At 32.5% G+C, this 18,379-nt stretch overlaps 1 protein-coding gene and 1 long non-coding RNA gene across 2 annotated transcripts; both read right to left on the bottom strand.

The window, feature by feature from the left end:
• Window positions 1–718: 718 nt before the first annotated feature.
• LOC134699458 (uncharacterized) lies at window positions 719–3,874 on the bottom strand. Its single transcript, XR_010103600.1, has 3 exons — window positions 3,799–3,874; window positions 1,491–1,595; window positions 719–798 (listed from the first exon to the last, which is right to left on the bottom strand). It is a non-coding gene; the product is annotated as an uncharacterized LOC134699458 (long non-coding RNA).
• A 543-nt stretch (window positions 3,875–4,417) lies between these two features.
• On the bottom strand, window positions 4,418–16,444 carry LOC134699533 (uncharacterized). The gene is made up of 8 exons (XM_063561128.1): window positions 16,288–16,444; window positions 14,179–14,409; window positions 13,285–13,359; window positions 11,147–11,257; window positions 8,632–8,751; window positions 7,268–7,422; window positions 5,785–5,830; window positions 4,418–4,714 (listed from the first exon to the last, which is right to left on the bottom strand). Exons 1-8 carry the CDS (start codon window positions 16,357–16,359, stop codon window positions 4,418–4,420), a joined length of 1,107 nt encoding a protein of 368 aa, XP_063417198.1. The 5' UTR covers window positions 16,360–16,444.
• Window positions 16,445–18,379: the final 1,935 nt, after the last annotated feature.

Raw genomic sequence — 18,379 nt, 5'->3', positions numbered from 1 at the left:
TGTTGTTTAGTTGTTTTCCTTTTATAGTTGGTGTGTTTCCCTCGGTGTTAGTTTGTTGACCTGATTTGTTTTCCCTCAATCGATTTATGACTTTTGAACAGCGGTATACTACTGTTGCTTTTATTTAGCCCCTTTTACTTGACGGTATGTTAACGATCCCAAAACCAATATCAATCTTTATTTTGAAATATGGAAATCCATAGATTCATACACATGTTAAGGTACTGTATCAAGAACAAATATAGTTTTCGGTCCCGTTATGGTCCATAAAACTGCTAGGACAATAACTCCCAAAACCCATTCCAACCTTCCTTTTGTATAATATGAAATCTTGTGGCACAATTTCATAGAGATCCATTTTTTAATAGTCAAGTTATTGTTTAGAAACCAAACGTCTTCGGAAGATGACGACGACGATGCTGACAGCGTCAAAACATTTTACTCACGCGATCATTTTGATTTTGCGGTCGTATTAAAAGGAGATTACACAAAATTAGAATTTTTTCTTATTACACTGAATAAACTATAGATCAAGTGATTTCAAACTATTTATAATGTAGAATTTATTTTAAATCATTTTCATTCTTACTAGTTTATATTTGAATCTTCTTTAATTACGAAACTTACATCTGTTTTGTGCTCATAGCATCCACCGAAATAAGACAAAATAATATTATCAGCACCGCTATAATGGCTTCCAGGGTCCATACGACTTTCATGAGCATTTGTACAACAAAATCTATTTCCATATGTAGTGGACAAAGTTTCGTAATAATAATTTACTCCACAGCATTGTAACTGTCAATAAAATATGTTTAGATTTTTCAACGTTACCAGTATTACTGTGAGTTCTCTTCTAAATTGTTTCACATTTTGACATACCAGGATATGATTTTCTATACGGTTTGAACTTTGCTAATTGTTGAAGGCTTTACGTTGTCATATTGTTTTAAACTGTTCTGTTATTACAGCAATGGTATGGTTAAAAAGAATTCCTTCGTTTTTTTATTATACGTGATTTATAACTTAAAATTACATAATAAACTATTTTACTATGGAATTATTTAGTTTACCTGCTTTTCATAATTCTAAAAAATCATGATATTTTTTTTCAATTCGTCGCGTTAATTGTGATATAAAGATTTAGATTTTCGAAATGTTTTAATTACTTCCCTTTGTTGAATTTCAATGTGTGCAACAAGAGTTAATTTGTTATATTTGTTTTTGGATTTCTTGGTTTATTCATCGATGTCACATTGACGTTTTACCGCAGCTTATACTAATTAATACATAGATAAACACCAGCATGATTCGTGATGACGTGTTTTGTAAAAAAAAGAAATGCTTTACACATCAACTAAGCGATTGATATAATTTAGCGATTGTAACATAGAGGCAGTTTTAGCAAACGTAGATAATAAATAGAAGTAGACAAAAACACCACACGCAATCGGAAAATGATAACAATCGGACACAGTTTAAAATCTTACTGTCATTATCATTTCATTCCAATTTCTTGTGAGTGTGTTCTGGTTGTCGCCGTAGTAGTAACCTTGCTGTTGTACACCGAGTTGATATTTCATACCATCGTCAATCTAAACAAAATATAACAATCATTTCAGTCATTTCCGTCAGTTAAATTACGCTTTCGTTCATAAATGCCAAGCATTTTTGCTTCATCTTAACATGTTTAACATTTTAAGGCTTTACTTTGAGGCTTTGAATTTAATTTTGTGACATATCAAAAACAATTGCAACACTAAAATAATATCAAGACAGTGAAATGAAAACAATGGGTACTGTTCGTCACCTGTGCGTCTGATATAGACGAAACGCACGTATGATGTATAAAATTATAAGCCTGGTACTTTTTTAGCAGGTCGAAATGTCATATTGTAATATTTAGTTGGGTATTTCTCTATCCTGAATGATCTTGCATTTATTTGTACTGTTGTCCTGTCATGCAATGTGTTTTATTAAACATTGACATAAAAGCGCAAGGTTTGGCTAGCCGCAAAACCAGGTTCAACCTACCATTTCTTTCTTAAAATGTCCTGCACCAAGTCGGACAAATGGCAGTTGTTGTCTCGTAGTTCGTTTCTGTGTGTGTTGGACACGATGAAATAAATTTAATGTGAAAATTCAAATTTGTTTATATAAAAAAATGCCATATTGTTTGTTAAGTGACTTACTAGTTTGTTTAATGAGTGAGTAAAACAGGTACAACGCACAGATTAGAACATGTTTATTGGCACAACATTTCAATATTGAAGTTTACATTAGGTGTATTACATCATCATTTACAAAATGTGTTGGTTGCCATCACGATTTGGTTGACCATTATGAAATATGACATAATGAAATGTTTATTTTACAAATGTTTATAGACATGCTCCCGTACATTTCCACTTGTTTTAGACAAGTCATTGGTTATATGTACTGCATTATTTTCCATTTGCACAAAATTTGGCATTTATTTTGAAACAACAAAAAATCCGTCAAAGATTAGAAAATTACAAAATCTGCCATAGATTTTGGATGGCATGACGTCAAATATGGAACATGCCACAGATTTGATTCCTACATGCTTTATTACTGTATGTCAATGTCCGTGTCTTAAACATTATTTTCTCAAAACTAAAACATGTTTGATATGAAATAGATGGTAGTCAAACATCCATAAAAGATATAGATTGATTGTGAGAATTACATTAACGGTGTTAATATTATAGTACCAGACGCTACATCTATCGTCTTTTCTGTGATAACCAAAGTATGTGAAATTTTAAATCTAGTATTAACGTTGAAAAGCACACAAATTAGAAAAAGACTACAAGCAAAAGTAATCATTGACCAGGAATCAGAGCTTAGTATAAGGGAGATATATCTCTTAATTCAAATGCTTTTGAAAATTTGACTGCACATTTAAAGGGAACAATATCGGTATTGTATGTCAGGACCTGGCTTCTGGGCTGGTGATACCCTGGGAGACTAACAGGCCATTAGCAGAGATATCGACACAGTGGTCGTGACAATATTAATATTAATGCTCACATTGTGACATTTCAAGTTTCTTCTGTCATTATTGTTATTGTTAAATTGCATTATTACTCAATTGCAATATTTTTCACCAAATAAGGATAAAAAGATAGAATAATCAATCATTATGGCAGCGATGGTATGATGAATGATCAAAATGGAAAGCATTCCTTTCACATACTACCAAATGAATACCTCCTCATTTTTATAGATGCCATTAATGATACTTTTTTACTGCACCAGTTTCAAGTTTCGAGAATTAATGTTTCTTCGGGTATAATCGAGGCCAAAATAGTCGAAAATCATTTGTGTTCATTCTTGATATTTTAATGTAAGTAGTATCTGAAACAACGGAAATGGCCACTTTCATTTATGATAAAAAAAAAAAAAAAAAAAAAAAAAAAAAAAAAAACATCTAAAAAGTGACATATTATGTAGCATACTTGGTAGAATTTTCATATTCAAGCTTGAATTTGGGCGTCTCTAATGACTAAATAAGTTCAAATATTTCATATATTCAGGACCTTCAAATTTCTACAAACCAATATCTGTATTTTCATGGCAGTACTGACGTATTGATTATTAGGCTGGTGATATCCTCGGGGATTAGTAGGGGGAAATAACATTAACGGTACAATTTTTAATGTACAAAATTCGCTTTATCAGAGTTTTCTCTATCCGAAGTTTGCAGGGGAAAAATTCATACTGTTTTGTAATTAAGAGAAAAAAAATATTTAAAAACCACATAAATATACATACCTCTTCTACTAGATAAATCCATATGATTATAGCAATGATTCTAGGAATGTGTAAAATATTCGACATTACAGAACTCTGCAAAACAATAGAATTAAAAGAGAAACTTATTTAACTACCATAATGCAAGGGAAATTAATTAAATAATCATGTACAAGTGAGCTTAAAAACCAGGTTTAATCCACAATTGTTCTACAAAATTAAATGTCTGTACCAAGTCAGGAATATGACAGTTGCTATCCATTCGTTTCATGTGTTTGGGCTTTTGATTTGATTAGGGACTTTATTTTTGTGATTTTTCTTTTTATTTAAACAAAGTTCAATTTACAAAAGAAATTCTACAAGAAATTGTAGATATATATTCCTCTTTTTCAACCTGTAGCCAACACTGAGTTATATACGGTCTTTGTAAGTTTTTCTGAGTACCTTTTTTCTTTTTTGTGTCCTAACTGAAGCCTTGAAGATCGACAGCAGTTGACTATGCGGTATGAACTTTGCTCATTTTTGAAGGCCGTACGGTGACCTACAGTTGTTTTAAAATTTCTTTGTCATGTTGGTCTCTTGTGGAGATTTGTCTCATTTGGGAATCATATCACATCTTCTTTTTTTATATAAAAGTATGTTAGCGCCGTCCACAATCACCTGTGTGCGTTGACATATAACATGTATAAATTTGCCTTTTACATACCGTGATCAATAATTTGGATGACTTTCTCCATGAACCAATTAAACCAGTTATAGATGTAACCATCGTTAAAACGCCAATCACTACAGCAGAAGCGGCTACACCCACAAGAATGTCATAGAAATAATAATTGTGGAATTGTATTTGTCTAAATATATATCGTAATGCTGAATTATTTATGAATATATCTCCAATCAGAGTTAGTCCAAGCCCTAGTAATCCGGTTCCAATTACCTAAAAGTAATATATTAATACGAATTATTATAGACTCAGAGCATATAACTTACAACGTTACTGTATCATAAAAGCTTTACATTTTAGTATGTGAATTCCATACTCTTCGAAATCGGTCTTAGCGGTGACAAAATATCGACTGCTTTCGGTTATAATCGCGTGCTTTTTCGTAACGTTATCACATAGCAGTTCGATGTCACCTGACTAATTCCGACCAATACACCAAAATAGTACGTTTTCGGTGAAAACCAGAGTTAAGGATGTACTTGGGTGAGGTTTTGGAATCTGTGACAAATATTCGGACTTCTTGGTGTTTTTCCATACAATACATTGTAAAATATTTTGCTCCATAACACCCATTTATTTTTTCACATAAGACGTAATAGCTCATGAAAGGTCATTTACCAAACTTTTAGAAAATTCTTAATTTTCTGTCTTTTGATTTGAGACCTAATAATACCAATGCAAATATAAGGTAAAAGTCAGAGTCAGCCTTTTCCCGCCATATTTTAAATCTCAAATATCTTGAAAAGGAGTTCGATGACCTATCAATATCTTTAACTTATTTCTATTCTTACTTGATGCTCTACCAACTTAAAGTATCTATTTTAACTTCTTAATTTATTAATTTTTACCTAACCTCACCAAAGTACATCCTTAAGTTAGTTTCAAATCAAATATTTAAGAAACAGATATATACATATAAGATTTATAAGGACTAATCAATACAGTTTTTTTCTGGGACTCATATAGTTGGCAAAGTCACACTCAACTTTGCAGCATAATTTGGCACGGGAATTTACAACTGATATTGGTCAAAATATCTTAAGCAAAGTCACATTTAGAAAGCTCTTTGGACAGTTGGATGCATGATGTTTAAAACGTATTGTTTTCATGTTCACGTATCAGGCTTTCATTAAAGTTGCCTGATTTGTTTTTCTATACCAAATATATGTTTCTGAAAATTCTAAAATCTGTATTTCTTTAATGTTGCCATCGACTCAATTAGTATTATCATAATTATGTTCACAAATACATCGATGAAGTATTTTCAAATAATGTATACTTACTAGTGAACAAATCTTGAAGGTTACTGATATAAACATCAATTTTGACCTGAAATTGAGATGTATTTGAATTTTTCACTGAAGAGAAAATTATCTGAAAGATCTCCAATCCATATGAAAATACGAACAGATGCAAACAGTTCGATTTCATAGGAATGCCGATGAATTCAAAATATATGTTGTCAAGAAGAAACTAAAACATACTGATTCGAACAAAATTTGACGTATTGTACCCCAAAAATAAATTTATAACTAAGCTGACATTTTCATATTGAAAAGTAAATCACAAAAATACTGAATTCCATGGAAAATTCAAAAAGGAAAGTCCCTAATCAAGGTGGTATGTGTGTCTTCCTCCATCTTGAATTGTAAAAAAAAGAGAATCAAAGTCCCCTATCAAATGGCAAAATCAAATGATAAAACACATCAAACGAATGGACAACAAAATAAAAAAGCGTTACGGATTTTTAGTTTAAGACGATTTTTCAATTTGACACGGGGAACAATGGTATAAAGGGATGAAAATCAAAATTTTGATAAAATTAATTTAATATTGAGATTTGAAATTATCCAGAAGTTCTTTTGAGTTCTTAAGAATCCAAATATGATTAATACCAATACGCGAGTAAACAGTTACACAGTATTTTGGAAAACTTTCTTTCACTGTGGATGGATTTGTGTCAAGATTTTTGTCAATCTTCCTTTGTAGAACCTGCAGATGAGCAGGCAATTTACCATTGTTTCAGGTGTCCAGTTCACACAAAGTTATTCCTCAGTTTGCAGTTGAATTTGATGTTAAAGGTAGTCATGAAACTTCTGATTCTCAAAAATCATATCCTTTTTTTAAATTATATGTTATTGAGTTGGGATAACCTGAGTGCTCATTTATTCCTAGTTCGTTTACAAGACACTCGTAGTAGTGCGGTTCAAATACAAAAACAATAATATGTAAATCTTTGTTCACAGGAACAATGACAATTAATCAGGAAAAAATGAGACATTTCACATTTTTTTCTCTTTTTCACAATATTTCAACTTTTAGACTGGATTTTTTTTAGACCAGCGATAGCTTTAATCCATTCTGACAATGTGTCTATTTCAACTTCTCTTTAAGTTATGGCGGATTCCCCTGTGTCATTCATAATAATTTTGAAGTAATGGTTTCAATTGATGCGTCGGGATTCTCTGCATCTAGGACCATGGAATAACTTTCGGAGACATTTATGTTGAATTGTGTTAAGATCACTAGTAATGCAATGGCAAGATGGTGTAAATATAAGATGACAATGGAACTGTTACATGCCAGAGGATTATTCGGTTACTCTTTTAAATCGAAGTCTTGCTATTCTTGCCTATAGGTGGATATTTTTAGTGTAATGAGTTTGTTGTAACTATAGGATACAATGACATTTATGTAAAAAAGATATTTGTATTTGTTCTTTTTGTAACAATTTGTTCCTATATCATATTCATATTCCTTAGTTACCTTTTCCAATTATCTCTTACAAATATGGCAAATCTTCGAAATATTCCATGCTGTAACGTCAACAGTAAATAGTATTTGTTATCTGAAATTCTCGGTTTCTTTTCCTTAAACTCAAACTTCCTGTATGTATATTCTACTGCAACTATAGTTACTATCTAAAAAGAAACAAATAAAACATCACATTATCATGGTTTTCTAATGAGGAATCATTACTGATTATGAGCTATAATAATATTCATCGAAGAAGATTAATAGTACAAAAGTTGCCTTTTAAGACAATATATAAACACGATACTTAAATAAGTGAAACCGAGTAATTGTTTCCTTGATAAAGGCATAGGTTATTTACTTTTTGATGCAGAAAAAAATGGTGTATTTCAGAATGAATAACAACAGTCATAAAAAGCATTACTTTTTTTTAGTTTGAAATGTCCTTCTTGGGGGATTCCCTGTTTTTTCCACATAAAAACACCCGAAAATCCGGATATTGGACTTTCATCCTTTTTTAGGGTTAAATTAACAATTGATCACACATATCATACTATATGTAAATCGAGATCAAAAAGCATTTTTATTTTTTGTTTTTATGGTAAATTTTACTCTGTTGGCATTTTTTGAAATTGGCCCTTCTGTGAAAAAAATCCTCGGCATATTGGCCCTACCTCTTAGAATATTTGTCAATTGATTTATGTATGGAAGCTTTGGTGTCTATTGTTTGTAATACAATGAGTTTATTTAGAATGTTACAACATAATGGTGTTCTCGCAGACATAAGCATACTCTTTTTTTAACTATATAATTATATATGATGCTGATTTATCGATAATGGTACCAATCATTTGGAATGTTGGGTCCTTACTGCTCTTATCTTTGAACATTGTTTGGCTCTTTACCTTTTTTTAATAAGAGCGTCATTTCAACCCACCACTTTTATTCCCCTTTAAAAGTGTCCTGTACCAAGTCAGGAAGATGGCCATTGTTATATTATTGTTCGTTTCTTTGTGTTGCATTTTAACGTTGAGTCGTTTGTGTTTTCTCTTATTTTTGAGATATTGAGATAAGACGTGGCATGGTACTTGTCTATCCCAAATTCATGTATTTGGTTTTGATGTTATATTTGTTATTCTCGTGGTGTTTTGTCGATGCTTTGTCCGTTTCTGTGTGTGTTGCGTTTCGGTGTTGTGTCGTTGTTCTCCTCTTATATTTAATGCGTTTCCCTCGGTTTTAGTTTGTTATCACGATTTTGTTTTTTGTCGATGGATTTATGAGTTTTGAACAGCGGTATACTACTGTTGCTTTTATTGATAGACGACGTACAACGTATCAATCTGAGATTCTACAATGATTTAATTGTATTCACATACCTGACACACGATAGATGTTACAATCAAACCAAAATAGGTCTTCAGGTAACTACTTAGTTGTTCATTATAGTTTTCATAGCAGTAATAAACACCAGACGTGTATATTTGTTCACATCCCAACTACAATAAACATATATTACTACATTACATTCAGTTATTATGGTTGGCCGTATTCCTAAAATTCTATTTGATTTCCGCATTAAATTCAAAATGGTTCCTAGAATTATATTTTATATCCGTATAAAATTCAAAATTAGGACAACACGTGCTATCCATGACAAAAGTAAAATAATGCATAAAAATGAACGAAAGATTTCGTGGTTGCAGCATATGGGTGTAATTACTAGTACACATAAAGTATCACTGTAATTCATTGAAATTTTCCTTAGACCAAATTTTGGAGACTTTTGTGACATGTTCACTCCCCTTTTTCGCTATATTTTGTATCTAAGAAATGCAGATTGTTGCCATGGTTACACCCAAAAGGGATTATATTTCACCCTTATGACCATTAGAAATCAAATCTATGGAAGATTTTCTTTCTACAAGTATATATGTCGTGTACAAGTTGCGATTTTGTACAGGTTATAACGTGTACAAAAATATTGTACATGTTATAACTTGTATAATGCAAAAATACAAGTTATAACATGTACAAAAGTACCTCGTACATGTTATAACCTGTACAAAATATTGCTTAAAAATGGTTTTAACTTGTACAAAATCGAAAAATAAGGATATGTTTCTATTATCGTAACAGACGTTATTAACCTCAATAATATTTTCATAACTTTTTTATTATTCCTTCATGTTAGTGTGTTTTGTCCTTTTTTGATATAGTTAATGGCCAGGGGTCGGTATTACGAAGCATTCCTAAGACCTGTCATAAAATAAATCTTAGGACATATCTTATGATATATCTTAGAACATGTCTTATGATCACTGTTATGTCTATCTATGGTCATATCTTTATTTGATGAATTATAATTATGAGTGTCCACTTTGAGGGCAATAGTAAAATACTTTCATTCTAGTTGACACTAAAAGACATAAGAGTATAGCCAGGACAGATGTGTCTACAAATAAAATTGGGAATGCAAATGGGGTATGTGTCTAAAAGATAACAACCCGCCTATAGAGCAGACAACATCCAAAGGCCACAAACACATGTTTTCAAAGTAGAGGTACTTTTGTACATGTTATAACTTGTATTTTTGCATTATACAAGTTGTATATATATAACATGTACAACATTTTTGTACATGTTATAACCTGTACAAAATCGCAACTTGTACACGACATATACATGCATAACACACATATAAAGCCTTCTTTGTTAGACAGGAGGGGAAAGAGGGTGTTTAAAAATTATGAGTGTCAATTTTAAGTTTTTTTCCTAACTGTGTATTGCTACCTTAAAATTACCAATTCAAGGGCAGCAACCCAACAACGGGTTTTCCCATTCATCTTAAAATTTCAGGGCAGATAGATCTTGACCAGATTAACAATTTTACCCCTTGTCAGATTTGCTCTAAATGCTTTGGTTTTTGAGTAATAACCAAAAACTGCATTTAACCTCCATGTTCTCTATTTAGCCGTGGCGGCCATCTTGGTTGGTTGGCCGGGTAAAAAAACACAATTTTTTAACTAGATACATCAATGATGATTGTGGCTAAGTTTGGATTAATTTGGCCCGGTAGTTTCAGAGAAGAAGATTTTTGTAAAAGATCATGGAGATTTACGAAAAATGGTTAAAAATTGCCTATAAAGGGTTATAACTCCTAAAGGGGTCAACTCACCATTTTGGTAATGTTGACTTATTTGTAAATCTTACTTTGCTGAACATTATTGTGGTTTACAGTTAATCTTCATCTATAATAATATTCAAGATAATAACCAAAAACAGTAAAATTTCCTTAAAATTACCAATTTAGGGGCAGCAACCCAACAATGGGTTGTCTGATTCATCTGAAAATTTCAGGACAGATAGATCTTGACCTGATTAACAATTTTACGCTGTGTCAGATTTGCTATAAATGCTTTGGTTTTTGAGTTATAAGCCAAAAACTGCATTTTACCCCTATACTTTTAGCCATGGCGGCCATCTTGGTTGGTTGGCCGGGTAAAAAAACACAAAGTTTAAACTAGATACATCAATGATGATTGTGGCCAAGTTTGGTCAAATTTGGCCCAGTAGTTTCAGAGGAGAAGATTTTTGTAAAAGTTAACGACGGACGACAGACGACAGACGACGGACGACGGACGCCAAGTGATGAGAAAAGCTCACTTGGCCCTTCGGGCCCGGTGAGCTAAAAATATGAGTTTGCTGTTATCATTGATACATAAACAAAACGTCATTTATATCCGCGCTTATGCGTTTTTCTTTCTAGTATGCATAGATTCAACGAGCAAATAGTCACTGACCATACACTTGGAGATGTCCTTTTGGTATTTGAAACTAAGGACGTTATATACTCTTCTTAAAAATGCTATATCAAAATAAGATAGAACTTACCTTAGATAAAAAGCTTGGAAAAGTATCATAATAGTATGTGCTTGACATATAAGACGGACCTTGGCGATAAGCTTGCGTATAAGTGTACAATGTATCACGTAGGCTTGACTTCTACAATAATATATTTCGACGTTCTTAAGCAAAGTCAAGAATTTTGAACAGACATTTTATTTCATTTTCTTTTATGTTTTATATCTTACAATGACGGTTGTTTTAAGTTATTGGCACATTTATAATGTATCTAAAGGGTCTGATACCGAAGACACCTTTTTAATCATCGTATTATTTTTCCTATTTTCTGCCTATTTCAGAAAAAAAATATAACATCTGCCACAGTATACATGTATTAACTATTAATGCTGTACCCCTATTTTTGACATTTTTACTCTTTGAGTATGTTTGTTTTGTTCATTCATCGTTGACAATGTAATGGAATTTGATGCGACTGTCATAAAAGTGAGAGGTTTAGCTAGCTATAAAACCAGGTCCAAACCACCATTTTCTACATTAGAAAATGCATGTACCAAGTCAGGAATATGACAGTTGTAATCCATTCGTTTGATATGTTTGGACTCTCGATTTTGCCTTTTGTTTTTTTATTTTCCTTTTTGAATTTTCCTCGGAGTTTAGTATTTTTGTGTTTTTACTTTTACTACCCACACAATATACGAATATTGACTTTATAACAAAGACTGAAAATAGGGGGCAAATATTAGTTTACTAGTTTATGAGAGTCCTTGTGATAAGAACATCAAATCTTAATGATTTAAAATTTGTATTTCAAAAAATAAAAAAAGAATGTATAAGAGTTTATGTATGCACGCAGAGAAAATTGAATATTGACATTACCATTGTTTATATTCAAAAGATGTGAGATTACCGGTGTGACCGGTAATAATTTAAGATGTTGGGGTGAACTATGCATGCCACCTATGCAATATCAAAAATTCAGTATTTCTAAGTTTCAAATTTTGGTATCAAGTCAAATCTATCGTTTTGAGAGAAAAAAATCATTCTCTGAAGACATGGTACGATGACGAAGATCAGAACGAGTTAACAGAATGTCCTTTATAGCTTTTGGACTTCAGATGTGCTTTCCTCATACTGTAGTCTGTCGGCTTGTCAGTTATCACTTACACACCAACTCCGTAAAAGATTTGCCAAGATCACTTCGTTAATATTTTTTCTCTTCCTGTTTAAACATGAAGAAGTTGTGAAATATTTGCCACTGGATGTTACGAAAACAACAATTTAACAACAGAGAACTACAAGCAGTTTAATAACCAATATCTTCTCTCTGCATGTTATAGCACCTCATTATGCAATTATTAATATGTTGATCCATTCAGTTTCTCTATCTTTTATTTTTAAACATTATTCTGTACTCTGTAGACCCCACCAAATCCTCGTGCAAATAAGGCAGTAAAACATTAGGCCAAATGAAGCATCCCCACAAAATAAAATGTTAGATGATATGTTGTTGTTTTACTATGATGTAGATTTGAAATAGAACGCTTACCATAAGACACTTGCAGATCTTTGTCTCATATAGCGGTATTCAAATCATGAGTACTAGTACATAGATATAAGAAGATGTGATATGAGTGCCAATGAGACACCTCTCACAATTTGTAAAAGTAACCCATTATAAGTCAAAGTAAAGTCTTCAACCACTGAGCAACAGGTTCTTGACTCAGGACTGATATATTATTTAGCAAATGCAGCGAGTTTAATCGTTTTAATAGGTACCAACCTTCACCCTAAGCTGAAACAATAGTGTAACATTACAACATAGATAGACACACCATAAACTATCTATTGAAATGAACTCAATCAAAAGACGTATTAATTAACACAAACTAGAGAATATACGCTGAACGAATAATTTGATCTATGACACAATGTAAATACAAAATGCATAAAAAAGGGGCTGTATGTATATACAGTGAAACCTGTTTAAACCGAACCTCTTTTGAACGTAATATTTTATTCGATTTAAGCTGATGTTCGGTTTTATCAGATTCACAACTCATACAATTTGAAACAAAGGTGCTTCAGAACATGTTTGGTTTATACAGGTTTTCGGTTTATACAGGATTCGGTTTAGCCAGGTTTCACTGTATTATGTATATACTAACCTGATGGTATAATATAGAAAGAATCACTAAGTATATACCGTAGATTATTATCATCAATGAACTCATCAAAACGGTCTGTAATTGAAAAATAATTCATAATCAAAATCTTATTTTATTTTTAAAGTTTTCTCAAACATATTGGTTTTCAGCTAACTATATAAATTTGACGTATTTTATTACTTTAGAAGATGATGACTGTTATAATAAAACGTAAGTTATTATTTAGATATTGCATAACGAAGCAACAAAATCAAGTGAGTGCGGTGGCCATACACTTTTGGACACATGTTATGTCGCGTCGTTTAAAAAAATCTCTAATTTCGTTTTCTTTCAGGTCACATAATTTGTAAACAGAATATGAGAATTTGTACACACGATCGTGAATATTTACACTTTTGTCGTTAATATTTCATTTTATCATCCTGACCATGCATGAAATATCTGCCGCTGGACATTAAGAAAACAGCAATAAATCATTCGATTTCTTTTCATTTAAAAACTGTTTTCCTTTTTTATTATATTACTGTTTAGGTTTTTTTAATCAATGCGTGGATGTGTCAGTAATTGAATGGTGCAACATGACTTACCAACAGAAAAGACTTACTAGTATAATGAATCACATGATTTCTATATGATTCTAACAAACTGTGATTGATGATTGCTTAACCCAAGTTAACGTTGCTCGAAGTCAGCGCAAAATGTATACATAGCGATTTGTTCGAGATTTAAATCAAAAATTCAAGTTCTTAGAAATTAAAAACTGTTAATGTCGATTTTCTACACAGAAAGTCCAAATACATATCGCTTTCCATGTGTGGATACATGATTTTTCTTTTAAAAGGAGTGGGTCCACCTCCCCCTTAATCCACCTCTGCTTTAATTTGCAATACTTACTATCGCTAACATCCGCTGTCTTCGTCCAATAGCTCCCCAAATACCAAATATTCCAGTAATAAGTTCGAGAACAAAAACCCCAATCAAAGACCACACAATGGATTTTATTGTTGTTCCAAGAGGCATGCCGGCTACATCTTCCATATCCACGACTTTAATGACGTCTTCATCCAGAATATCATCGCCAACTTTGATGTAGATTGACATCATGATATATCCGAAAGCCAGAGTCTGAAAACGTTGATTGAGATTATCATGATTACAATGATTATAATGATTATAATGGGTGCGGATGATATCTCTAGAAATAGTTTAAAGCCACCACTGGTCTGAATGAGGTCTTATGAGTGGCGTAGCTAGATCATTTTAACGTGAATAACCGAACCTCGGGTAGGGATCTGAGAGCCCCAAGTGGGTTCAAGTCATTACATTTGTTGGTAGTGGATTCGAGTGAGCAAAGCGCTTGGTAGCTAACGAATTATCTAGAATGATATATCATTTATGTCTTTTAAAACATCTTATAGAATATAAGTGGTTTGATTATATGCCCCCACAACTGAAACTTGGGGTTGTATTCATTAAAGCCTCGCCGTCCGTCAGTCCGTTCTTCAATCATATTAGTGTGGAGGCTACATTTTTTTGACAAATACGGTCCTGTGGTGTCTTTTTGAAATACTATAATTTCGTTTTCTCTCAAGTCATATAATTTGTAAACACATTATGGGTATACAGTTATTCCAGATAACTGATACAGTTTGAATGCTATTATTTTTACATGCAAAAATGATGCTAGTATCTGATGCATGTCTATTGTATTATCAAAAACAGCTCGAATTGATCATATGTAACAAAAGTATGTTACGTTCCAATAAATAAGTAAAAGTTAACAGTTTAACATCTTTGTAAAACACTTAAATTTTGGGACCATAAAGAGGTCTTACCGGGTTTACCCCCTTGGTTACCGGGTTTTCCCCTTGAGTCCGTTGATGTTATTAATACCACTGTATCGATACCTCTGCTTGGTGGACTGTTTGTCCCTGGTGTCTCCAGTAAATAACTATGTCTGTACAGATAGTGACAATATTGATACGGCTATTGTTTTGTTCAAATTTGTAATACCTTCCTCGAGATGCAAATGAATTTTTGTTCAGTTTTCAGTTATCAGATCCTCGAAGTTTATATCTGTTTGTGTATGTCCCGGCATTCAGTTTGAGCATAAATGTGTTCACTTTTACCGGTGTACTATCATAGGGTGCAGTGAAAACAAAGGAAAAACACCTATGAGGTATAGCAGAGGCATACGTTTTTTGCCGAATCGAACATTTGCTATAATCAAATGTAACGTTATAGTTCATTTGAAATGATTTTCTTTTTGTATAATGCGGACCACTTCCATTTGAAGAAAATCTATAGTTTTGCATCTTTTCTTTTCACTTCTTTTATAGTAGACCTTTTTTTCTGTCTCCCGAGTGTCCATATTCTAACCTTTCGATATTTCATTTTACCTCATTTTGACCTTTGATATATTTTTTTTTTTTTTTTTTTTATCCGTGTTAAAAAAAGAAAGAAAAATCCAAATGATAAATAGGAAATATGAAATGTCAAAAATAAACAAGATGAGAATGATAATTCGGTCTTTTTATAGTAGATCATAGTGGCGGGGTGTAACCTGGTAAGTTAATGAAAGAAAGAATAAAAAGAATTTACAAGTCAATAAAATAATTAAGAAAATTCTTTAGACGAAAATATATTTTATATTTTTTTCATCTTTGGTTTAGTCCGTACTAACAATGGGAAATGCAAATACTCCTAAAATATGTATAGCTCCGTGCAAATATACAAATATATATCTAATATTATCATATCAAAGCAAACCATCCGGCGGATCCAGAAATTTCATAAACATAGAGGGCACTCCTTGCCCGCTCCAGTAATTCCCTATACATGTACACGAAAAATTTCCGACAAAAGGGTGGCAGGCACCCCCCCCCCCCAAAAAAAAAAATACCGCCTCTCCAGCGAGTGACCGTCTCATATTACATTAGTATATGATTAACTTTAACGAACAATTTCAGATTATAAGTTATTTTAAAAAGTATATTAACTTACCCTAGTGATTAATGATGCTGTCATAATAATATTGGTTGAAAGAGTAAAACGACCTCGTCTTACTTTCGCCATTTTGAATTTCGTCTAATATTGTATTTTTTTATATATTGATTTACAACATGTAAATGATCAATGTTGTCGATTAGAAGTTTTTAAAACTTATATTACTTTAAAATGCATCGAGGCATTGTAAGTTTGAATAAAAGAATCGTTCAAAAAATGTTCCTTTGAATATTTAAATATTGGTTTTATATGATTGTAAACGTATATATTATAGACGAGGACTTCCTTGTTCACTGTTATATAGGTAACCTGAAGAAATGACATGTGTCAAAATGGATTTAAATTAAAATTTGATTGTAATTTCCATATATCTGAATATAAGAAAAGTAAAATGTGTATGCTTTAATTAGTAAAAGGACAGTCTTTAAGGTTGGAGAGGGGGGGGGTTGAAAAAGGGATCGATAACATTTGCGGATCCATGGAAAAGGGATGTTCAGATGGTAGATTAAAAAAAATAGCGATTACATCGGCCCATTCAGAAGGAGAAGTGTTCCGGTCGGTGGACCCCATTTTCCCCTTTTATAAAACGGACTTCATCCCTGACTAGATGGATATGCAATCAAAAATCATAAGCCTAAGAAAAACAGAACGGGGAAGGGGGTTGGTTAAAAATGACCCCCCTTTTTCCTTTTCAAAATGGCTCCATCCGTGATTGCATATATATATTTATCCAACGCAATCATAGGTTTGAACGTAGTGTTCAATTTAGACTCGTTTATATAGAGAGCCCAGGTGGTCGTGTGGTCTAGCGGGACGGCTGCAGTGCAGGCGATTTGGTGTCACGATATCACAGAAGCATGGGTTCGAATCCCGGCGAGGGAAGAACCAAAAATTTGCGAAAGCAAATTTACAGATCTAACATTGTTGGGTTGATGTTTAGACGAGTTGTATATGTATATATATATATAGGTATCCAATAAAAATATATATATAAGTCTAAGAAAAACAGACATTACCATGACAAAATACGAGGAAAAGGCGAAAATACTAACAATTCTACGAACGTTTACTAAAAAAACTAAAGACTGGACCGAATCGAAAAACGGGGCGATCTCATGTAATCCGGTAGGGTTTGCAGATTATGTCTAGGTGGGGCAAGTAGACATATTTAGAATTCTGGGTAAATGTAATTTTCTTTTACTGTATATGCATTTTTCTCTAACTGTATATGCATTTTTCTCTATTTCTATATAAGTTGAGAATGGAAGCGGGACTGTGTCAAAGAGACAACAACCAGACAAAAAGCAGAAAACAGCCCAACGCGACCAATTGATTTTCAACACAGCGATTAAATCCCCACCCGTGTCACCTAAATAAGAATGTGTATGCATTTTTTCAACTTCTGTATGATTTTGTTCTAATTCTATATAAAATAAAATTGAGAATGAAATGGGCCGGGATGTGTCAAAGAGACAACAACCCGACCAAAAAGCAGAAAACAGGCGAATGCAATCAATGGGTCTTCAACACAGCGATGAAATCCCGCTTCGGAGGCGTTCTTTAGCTGGCCCCTAAACAAAAATGTGTACTAGTTCAGTGATAATGGACGTCATACTAAACTCCGAAATATTATATGCATTTTTCTCAAATTCTATAATAATTGTGCACATTTCTTAAATGGTGTATGCATTTAAACCATACAGATCTGTCCCGTTTGATTGTATTTTGGGGTTTAATTTTACACCATATCCACTTGGATCATTACACTCTGTCAGTCCCATTAGAATCATAACAATATCGGATTTTACCAAAATAACACGGAAATTAACAACTATAGGTACGGCCTTCAAGTTGCAAACAATGAGCAAAGCCCATACTTGTCTTGAATTACGAGATACATTGTATTGCCATGTTTGAAAACACGTTTAAAACTATAGTACATGTACATATAATATATAGGATTATTTATTATCACCTTTTCTGTACATACATCTATGAGTTCTTCAGTTTTTGTAACAATGATCGTACATTTATCGATGACTTGGAAATATAAGAATGCACAAAGGGAACAGGGGCGCCGACTTAGATA

The sequence above is a fragment of the Mytilus trossulus genome, unplaced genomic scaffold (genome assembly GCF_036588685.1).
Source record: "Mytilus trossulus isolate FHL-02 unplaced genomic scaffold, PNRI_Mtr1.1.1.hap1 h1tg000070l__unscaffolded, whole genome shotgun sequence".
In the NCBI taxonomy this organism is placed as follows: Eukaryota; Metazoa; Mollusca; class Bivalvia; order Mytilida; family Mytilidae; genus Mytilus; species Mytilus trossulus.
Note: the sequence above shows the minus strand (reverse complement) of the source record. Positions and strands in the feature narration are given on the sequence as shown.